This window comes from Zonotrichia albicollis, chromosome W (genome assembly GCF_047830755.1).
Source record: "Zonotrichia albicollis isolate bZonAlb1 chromosome W, bZonAlb1.hap1, whole genome shotgun sequence".
Classification (NCBI taxonomy): Eukaryota; Metazoa; Chordata; class Aves; order Passeriformes; family Passerellidae; genus Zonotrichia; species Zonotrichia albicollis.
Genome location: NC_133859.1, coordinates 14,594,031 through 14,603,549, shown reverse-complemented (window position 1 = coordinate 14,603,549; position 9,519 = coordinate 14,594,031). Strand labels below are relative to the sequence as shown.

The window sequence follows — 9,519 nt, the reverse complement described above, 5'->3', positions numbered from 1 at the left end:
CCAGAACCTCGGATCTGTACTGCTGAAATTTGGAGAAGGTCTTCTTTAATCTCCTCCCTAAGCTTCTTATGGTTCTCCTCTATCTTATCCTCTAAGTTCTGCAGACGTGTTTCTACCGCTGCGATTCTGGCATGTGTTGGGCCTTGTACAGCATCTGCATATGCTCGGAGCTTCCTTGCCATGTCAAGCACAGTCTCACCCCTCTCATCCCTCTTCATGATGGCTAAGGTAGAAGCATATTCATGTGGCCCGAGTCGTACGAGTTTTCGCCACATCACAGACGTGCATGGTACTAAGTCTGGGTTCCTTGTTGTTACATCATCTGAGAAGATAATCTCAGCCACGGCCATTTCTCTCAGGCGTTGGATCCCTTGCTCTATTGTCTTCCACTGAGTCTGCTGCATATAGAGATCGTCTGCACACAGGTATCTTTCTGCTACACTTCTTAGGACCCGTTCCCAGAGGCTGTGAGAGTTAGCCCCTGTCGCAGACATTTCTTCATAGAAATCCTTTCTTTGGGATTTCTCCTTCTTCTGGGAAGCAAAGGGCCCCAGAAGAAGAATGTAAACAATTGTTATCAGCTGTTGTGAAATGTAGCAGGTGTCCCTGTGATTGGCTCATCTTCCTTGTGTACCATTAAAGGCCAATCACAGGAGCAGCTCAGGGACAGATTCCCTGGGCAAAGAACTTTGTTATTCATTCTTTCTATTCTATTCTTAGCATAGCTGCTCTCTGCAACCTCTCGTCTTATTCTTTTTAGTATAGTTACAATGTATGATATATCTTATATCAATAAATCAGCCTTCTGATCAAGAAACAAGATTCTCGTCCTTCTCTCACCACAGCGACCGTCTAAGGTCGCTGTAATATCTGGTGACCCCTCGTGTCAGGGCAAAAATTAATTTGATAAAGACCAGAGGAGCAAAATTGCTGCACTGGGTAAAATCCTGTATGTGTAGCATGTGATGGTTGCTTTGAAGTGACCACAGAAGTGGATTCAAGCCAGGAGCTGAAGAACTGAAGATCCTGATTTGGACAGAGTTCACAGCCAAGGCTGACCACAAAGAGAACCTTCTTCTGGAACACCTTCAGGAAGATGTTCGCAGAGCTGGCCAGAGCAAGCTGGACATTTTCACAAGGTAATTTTGTCTTTTCCCTTCCTGATGACCCAGCCCTTCGTAGTTGTTGGCGGTTGGTATGGCGAACACATGCCTTGGAAGAAGAGGTTCAGTTCTCCCCTTCAGAGGAGAAACTTATTGCCCTATGGCAAAAATGGTGTAGAGAAGATGGGATTTTTCTGTCAGCAACAGATCTCTATGAGTTCTTTCGATGGGCAAAGCTTTTTCGGTTCTTTACTGATGTCCTGTATGCCTTGGATGTTTTTGTCTGGGAGTGCATGAACTCCATTTTTCAGTTTGTCTGGGGCCAGGAACGTGTTTTGCCTTTTATCTACCCAGCATTTCTAAAGCTCTTCCCAGTTTTGAAACGGAGAGCAGCTATTTTTCAATGGATTTCTAACTGTTATGGACAGGCTCCGTTTCCACCGTCCCCGGTGGGAGAAGACCCGGCGGGGGATGAGTGGGGGCTTCCCAGCCCCCTGTCCTCAGCGGGAGAAGACCCGGCGGGGGATGAGTGGGGGCTGCCCGGCCCCCCCTGCTTCGCGGCGGGGGGGGGGCGAAACTGCGCCGAGCGAAGAAGTTTTTTTTACTCTTTCTCCGGAGCCTGCGCAGACGGAACCTTCTCCCCCCCCTCCTTCTCTCTCTCCGGGGGGATGGGAATGGGCGGTCCCGCTCGAACCAGTGCCGTTGGTACCGCCCCTGCCAGCGCTGCGTCCGCCTTCAAGACCCGCCTCACCGGCGCGGCCGCCACTCCAGGCAATCCCGTCTCCGCCTCTCCAGGCGGTCCCGCCCACGGTTTCACAGGCCTCCCCGCCCCTGCCAGCGCCTGCGTCTGAGAATGCAGAAGAGGCACTTCTTGTGGCTGCTGAGTTGCTAAGCGACGACGACGCGTCTCCAGCTTCCGGCTCAGCGGGGGAGTTGTTCTCTCCGGCCCCTCCGGCCCCTCTGCCGCTTCCATCGGCTTCCTCGCCACCTCAAGCCGAGACGGTCCCTGTTCAGGATGGTGCTGGAGACGGCGCCGAACCTGCGGGACCCTCGGAACAACCCGCGGCCGCTCCTACATCCAGCGGGATTCCCTCCCCGGTTCCGGCTTCCCCCCCGCTGCCTGCACAGGCTGCCCCAGCAGTCCTGCCGTTGTCGGAGGCTGTGTCCTCCGTGTCGGCGTCAGAGACTGCCCTGGCACCGGCGGCTTGTTCGAGCTCGGACCATCCCGGACCGGTTGCTGTAGCAGCGGCCCCGGCGGCTGGCCTCCCCTTCCGTGGAGCGGGGGCTGCCCGCCAGCTGACTGGGGGGACAGCCCGTCTCCCTGCTTTTAAGATCAGCATTCTCGGCGGGTTCGGGGGTGGTTTTTCGGGGATTGTCCCATGGAGGCTGCCATCTCTGCCGCCTCTCTTGCGCCCTAGTGGCGGGGGGCAGGTGCATCCCGAGAGCTCTGCCTCTGATCCCCAGCCCGGAGGGGGTGGGGATGAAACCATGGGGCAGATGAGAGACAAACCTGCTGCGTTTGCAGTGCAGAGGGAGAGGGCACAGATGGAGGAGACCATAGCTGGTTTGCTGTGGGGAACAAACATGTCCAGACCCCAGGTGAGATTTCTGGGGAAGGCTTCTATTTCCCTGCTGCTGGCATGCCTCAGTGGTTTTGGGAAAAGAAAGTGTGTCCCCACTCGTGCTGCCATTGTACTGGCAGCAGGGCGCAGGCCTGTGGGAATGCAGGGCCTGCCTCATGGGTTTGGCCTGGGCCGTTGGGCTCAGGAAGTTTTTGGGCCAGGGCCAGCATTTGGCCTCTTGGTGTTACTGGGGGTTGAGGTTTCTCCTACCGGTCCTGGTCCCCCTTTGTGGGCCAGTTTTGGGGTTCCTGGTCCATCATGGGCCAGGGCCCCCAAGGCCTTTCCTTCTCTGGCACTGCTCTGTTTTGCTGCTGCTCTTTTCTTTTTCGATCACAAAAAAAAAAAAAAAAAAAAAAAAAAAAAAAAAAAAAAAATTAAATAAAAAAGATTGAAAACAGTGGGCAGCAGTTCTGAAGCACTGAAGCATTGAAGGGCCAGAAAAGGACATTCTAAAAGTTGTTCAAGTTGTTTGAAATTGTTGTAAGACTGTCAATGGTTTGTGATAACTGTTGATGGGACTTTTGCAGCAAGCCTGTTTTCAGGACCAAAAAAAAAGGACTCTCAGATATCCAAGAGAAACAACTCCAGTTTATGGACTGTTCCTGAAACCCAGCTGCTTGGACTTGAATTCTCTTTGCATTGTTTTTTGCATTTTTTTAGATTGTAGGATTGTTTTAGTGATTTATTAGTATTGTATATTTTACAGTTGAAGAAATCTCCTGTTCATTTCACATCAGCATTTTTCTTTTAATTTATACAATTTAGAAGGGTGAGATGTCGCAGACATTTCTTCATAGAAATCCTTTCTTTGGGATTTCTCCTTCTTCTGGGAAGCAAAGGGCCCCAGAAGAAGAATGTAAACAATTGTTATCAGCTGTTGTGAAATGTAGCAGGTGTCCCTGTGATTGGCTCATCTTCCTTGTGTACCATTAAAGGCCAATCACAGGAGCAGCTCAGGGACAGATTCCCTGGGCAAAGAACTTTGTTATTCATTCTTTCTATTCTATTCTTAGCATAGCTGCTCTCTGCAACCTCTCGTCTTATTCTTTTTAGTATAGTTATAATGTATGATATATCTTATATCAATAAATCAGCCTTCTGATCAAGAAACAAGATTCTCGTCCTTCTCTCACCACAGCGACCGTCTAAGGTCGCTGTAATAAGCCCCCCTCATCATTCCTTGGTCTATGACAGGATCCTGTGACAGGGATCCCAAATGCCTCACTTCAGTGCCATCCAAAACTGTAGCCTTGCCTGCAGCATCCCAGAGATGGACCAGCCAACTAATTATGGATTCATCAGACCTTTGAGTGTAATCCTTCCGTAGGCCACGAAGGTCCCTCAGGGAGAAGGATTCAATATTGGCATCTGATCTTGCACCTGCTCCTTTGCCTCCTGATTTTACGTCAGGAGGCACTGAGGTTCCTTTTCCTTCTTCATCATCATCATCATCATCGTCCACTGGTCGATTGGTCTTTTCTGTGCATTTCCCACTTCTAGTGCAAGTAGCAACAGCCATGGGTTTAGCTGCTGGCTTCAAGCCTGGAGTGTTAGCTGCAGCCTGAGTCACCGGGACAGTTGCGGATTTATCTCCCTGCCCCCCTGCCTCTGTCTCCTACCCGACAGTATCTAGCAGTGTGCAATAAGCATATGCCAGGGCCCAGCTCACTGCAATGACCTTCCTCTCCTTAGGCTCATCCTGGTACTTCTCTTTCAGATATTTCCCCACCTCAGCTGGGTTCTGAATTTTTTCCTGGGGAAAATCCCAGACTAGAGGGTCAGAGAATTCCTTCATGATTTGGCCCATATCCTCCCATTTCCCACACCACTTAGGATTTTCCACACCAGGGTTTACTCCTGAGTCAGGGGTCTCATCAGCCCGTCTAGAAATCTCAGCCCTCATTCTAGAGAAGCAGCAGGCTGTATAGAGGAAGGTTACCAGATTGAATACCAGAAAGATGGTCTCTTTAACATTCAGGGGAAACTGAGCATTTATCACTAGTGATGCAACTGATTCATAGGAGAAGGAGGAAAGCAGAGGCTGAAAAACCTCATTCCGTCCTGCTCCTCCTTCGGCAAACTGGATGCATAACCATAGCCATGAAACATTCATACCTGGAGCAGACCCTAGCATGTTTATAAACTTCTTGCACATTATTGCCACCAAACCCAGCAGGATAGCTACTCTGGTCACTGCCCCTCTGATGCAAAAACTACATATTAGGGGCAATACTAGAGCTATTTCTGGATAAGAAAATAAACCTAGGGACCAGAGAAGTATTAAAATCTCAAAAACACCTAGGGACCAGAAATGCATGCAAGCCTTCACCCCAACAGACATTATGAATCCAAAAAGCATGGCTATTAGCTGATTTAAACGAACACAGAGTAATAGCAGCCAAAATGCAGTCAAAACAGGGTTTTTCCACTCTCTCTCTCGCCTCACGTTTGGGCGCCAAAGATTTTTCCTGGTGTAGGGCAAATTTGTTAAAGAATCTGCAAAGGAGGGCCCCTCCAGAAAGCAAACCCACATGGCCCCTCCCCCCAACCGCTTCGGGAAAAAATTCTTAGGAGCGAGGTGGAAAGAACCTGTTTATTTGATTGGCCCAGCACCCCCCAGCACACAAAATGAACAATTCCCGATGACACCGCTCTGAGAAAGATGACAAAATCTGAAAGTCTCATTCGGGGGGTGGTTGCTCTGTTCTCAGTCCCTCCGGCGCTGGGCCAGCTGCTGCAGCCGAACCTTCGGTGTTCCCGGGTCCCACTCCAGAGCAGGTTCGAGGTGGTCACAGGAACAGGAGAGGAGAAACAGTCCAGGAAGGAATGTGGACTGTTTAGCTAGAACTAGCTAATAAGCAGAGGCAGAAAGCAGAGCAGAAGCAAGAGCAGAAAAAGAGAGAGCAAGCAAAAGCAGCAAGCTGAAGCTGGAAGTGAAAAAACAGCCTTATGTACTGCTTTTCTCTGTGTCCCTGATAATAGAAACCCAAACAAAACTTCCACTCTTCAGAGCCGGTCTTAAAGGCACAGAACAGATGAGTGGGGATATACAAGCATCATAACGTCACCCCAGGACAGCTTGGTATCCCCAAACAGATCAAAACGGACCACGGGTCCAATTTCACCTCCAAACCAGTGCAAGAATTCGCCTCAAAATGGGGCATCACATTAGTGCAAGGTATCCCGTATAACAGTACCGGGCAGGCCATAGTAGAGAGAGCAAATGAGACCCTGAAAACCAAGATAGAAGTATTGGCGAAAGCAGAGGGCTTTGCCAATGCCATTCCCCCAGGAATTCAGGCGCGTATACTGGCAACCGCTTTGCTAGCACTGAATCAATTGCCTATGGGAGATGAAACAAACAGTCCCGTTCAAAAACACTGGGCCACCCGAGCGCTAGAGGAGGGCCCGCAGGTGGTAATTAGAAATGAGCTGGGTGAATGGGAACGGGGCTGGAGGCTGATGCTCACGGGGAGAGGGTACGCAGCTGTCAAAAAGGACGGCAAAATCAGGTGGTGTCGACTTAAGTCAATTAAGCCCGACCTTCATAACGAGCAGAATGAGACTGACGAGAATTGCGAGTTTCTGTTTACAGGACATGCTCATAGGACGTCCTCGTGACGCATACATCCCCATTCCAGTGGAAAGTGACAGACCACCAAGCCGCCAGACAGCACCCGAGAGGCCCCCACGGGTGAGACCCAAGCATCAACAGTGTTTCTGTGTGATTTTGCTGTTGGGGCTTGTTGCCAGAGGGCAAGCCAGCCCAGACCACTACCCCCATCAGCCATTCAGGTGGGTCATGAGACACCTTAGTAGTGACAAGGTGCTCAGGGAAATCACCACACCAAACACCCCATCCTTCGTGCTCCTCATTACCGACCTGTTCCCAGGACAACCAAAGGTAGACCCCAATTCCCCACACGCCACACACATGTACCTATCCTACTGGTGCCCAGCCTCAAACCCAGGAAAAAGCTACTGCAATCACCCAGGGTGGGGATATTGCGGGCACTGGGGCTGCGAAACCATAGTTACAGATGCCAGACCGTCGGGGCCTGGGTGGGACCCACAGGAGTCCAACAAATTCTTACAGTTCACCTGGGCACCCAGCTGCTGCAAAACACCCGTCTTCCTCCAGGGAAGCTTTTATCGAAATCGCCATAAAATCCCAAAATTTCGGAAATGCACTAGCTATAACATGACGGTCTTGCAGCCACATCACCCCAGTTGGGCCATAGGCAGAATGTGGACAGTAGTCCTTCAAGGGTCAAAAGAGAGGGTGAATGTGCGAATTATCAGGCTCCAACCGTCGGCACCCCGAGCGGTCGGACCCAACAAAGTGATTAAAAGCGTTCCGAAAGGGAGAAACGCAACCTACCCTAAAACCCTACCCACAGGGGTCAGCAATGTCCCAACCGGCCATGCGGAAGCCTTTCAGACAGACCGCTCAGCCGGGTCGGACTCAGACCCAATCCTTCGTATGTTAGAAGCTACCTTTGTATCCCTGAACGAATCCAACCCTAACCTAACCGAATCCTGCTGGCTTTGTTACGATGTCAAACCCCCCTTTTACTAAGGAGTCGCCTTAAACACTACCTTCAGTTACTCCACAGCCGATGCCCCTCACCAGTGCAGATGGGATAACCCTCGCAAATGAATCACCCTGAGTCAAGTCACAGGCCAGGGCAGATGCTTTGGCAATGCAACCCTAGCTAGGCGAAGAGGCAACGTCTGCACCAAAGTTGTCAAGCCCAACAGGAAAAACAATAAGTGGGTAGTCCCATCCGCACCTGGGATGTGGGTTTGCCAGCGATCTGGAGTGAGTCCCTGTGTGTTCCTTGCCAAATTCGATGACTCTAACGACTTTTGTGTCCAAGTCCTGATTGTTCCTAGGGTCCTGCACCACTCAGACGAAGAAGTGTACCACCTTTTTGAGGAACCCAGCCGGCTCCACAAAAGAGAAATAATAACAGGTGTAACTATCGCAATGCTGCTCGGTCTAGGAGCAGCAGGAACGGCAACGGGTGTCTCAGCCCTAGCGACACAGCACCAAGGACTGTCCCAGCTGCAAATGACAATCGATGAGGACCTGCAAAGGATCGAGAAATCCATCACCTTTCTAGAGAAGTCAGTCTCCTCACTCTCGGAAGTGGTCTTGCAGAACAGGCGAGGTCTGGATCTCCTGTTCATGCAGCAAGGAGGCTTGTGTGCTGCCTTGACAGAGGAGTGCTGCTTCTATGCAGACCACACAGGAGTCGAAAGAGACTCCATGGCGGAACTCCGAAACAGACTGGCTCAGAGGCAGAAAGGACAGGGAAGCCCAACAGGGTTGGTTCGAGTCCTGGTTCAATCAATCACCATGGCTAACCACTCCAATTTCTACCCTAATAGGTCCATTGGCATTTCTGCTTCTAGCAGTTACCTTCGGACCATGCCTGCTGAACAAGCTGGTCTCATTCGTTCAGACCCGCCTAGAACGGACCAACATCCTGTACCTAGGCCAGCGACAATTGCTGTGAATTCAACCAGGGAACACTGCCAGTCACAAGTCCTAATCTTGTCTGGCAAAAACTTACTCAGGTTTACCAAACCCCTTTCTCTTGTTGAATTACAACCTTATACCTCATTTCAGTGCCTATGTATATGACTACCTCATTCATTTGTGAAAAAGGGGGGGGAGAGATGTGGTAGATAGAGGCAGGCGATCGGAAGGTCATGCGATGTGACGGAAAACGGCAGGACTCCTTTTCCCCTAATCCCTTAAGAGATCACTCTAGGAATGTAACCAGGAATGTAGTCCCCCTAACGATAGTAGTGCTAGTAACTTTCCACTCCTTACTAACCATAGATGGTACTGCAGACCCCTCTGACGTAGAGAGACCCCTTAGACTATAAAACCCCATGAGATGAGATAATAAAGGCCTTTTGACCATCCACCACATTGGTGTCTGTGTGCTTCTCTGGCCCGAGCGACCCTGGAGAGTTTGGGTCGCCTTGCTGTTCCTCGAAACCAGGTCGCCTTGCCTTATATCAGAAGGCAACAGAAGAGAAGCCCACAACTTTGTAAAAGTTGTAAAGCTGGTATGTTTATTGCAGAGCTGGACGCATGCGGAGATTGCTCTCCTCAAAAAAGGCATGCGTACCTCTGAGAACTTCAGGTCTCTTTTTGTCTCTCTCTCAAATACATATGCATACAGTTTCACAATAGGTTCATACATATTCATTTTTAGGGGTTTCGTGTGACATTTACCACAAGTTCCTTTTTATCAGAAAAAATTCCGAGGTCAGGTTGACTTGCCCTTACAGCAGTCCCTGTCTCTCTCTATCATCTTCTGTCTCCCCCCCTTTATCTCTGTCCTTCGCTGAAGTAACCTCACTGAGTTTAGGCCTTGCAGTCTGGCTAAATAGCTAAGGTTTCTAACCACAGACTCAACACAAAAATGTACATTTCACCTAAATTAAATAGATTTCTATCCTGGAAAATTTTCACTTTGCCTCACCTCCCCATACTTGGACCTCTGCCCACCATACCACAGGGGCTTCACTCGTTTGGCCTGTTTGATGGTAGGGCAAGTCTCACAGTCATGGATAACCTGACAAATACTGTCCATGGTTATATCCGCTCAGTCTTGTACCCACTTATAGGTGGCATCCCTGTCCTGATGACCTGAGGCATCATGGGCCCAACCAGCTAGGAATAACTCTCCCTTGTATTCCCAATCTAGGTCTGTCTTGGACACCTTTATCTTTGCAGCCTGGTCTACTTGCTCATTGTTTTGGTGCTCCTCATT

At 50.0% G+C, this 9,519-nt stretch overlaps 1 protein-coding gene across 1 annotated transcript; it reads left to right on the top strand.

Annotated features, from left to right (window-relative positions):
- The first annotated feature begins 978 nt into the window (after positions 1-978).
- On the top strand, positions 979-3,853 carry LOC141726867 (uncharacterized). Its single transcript, XM_074531973.1, has 2 exons — positions 979-1,139; positions 1,532-3,853. Exon 2 carries the CDS (start codon positions 1,575-1,577, stop codon positions 3,105-3,107), a length of 1,533 nt encoding a protein of 510 aa, XP_074388074.1. The 5' UTR covers positions 979-1,139; positions 1,532-1,574; the 3' UTR covers positions 3,108-3,853.
- The last annotated feature ends 5,666 nt before the right edge of the window (positions 3,854-9,519 follow it).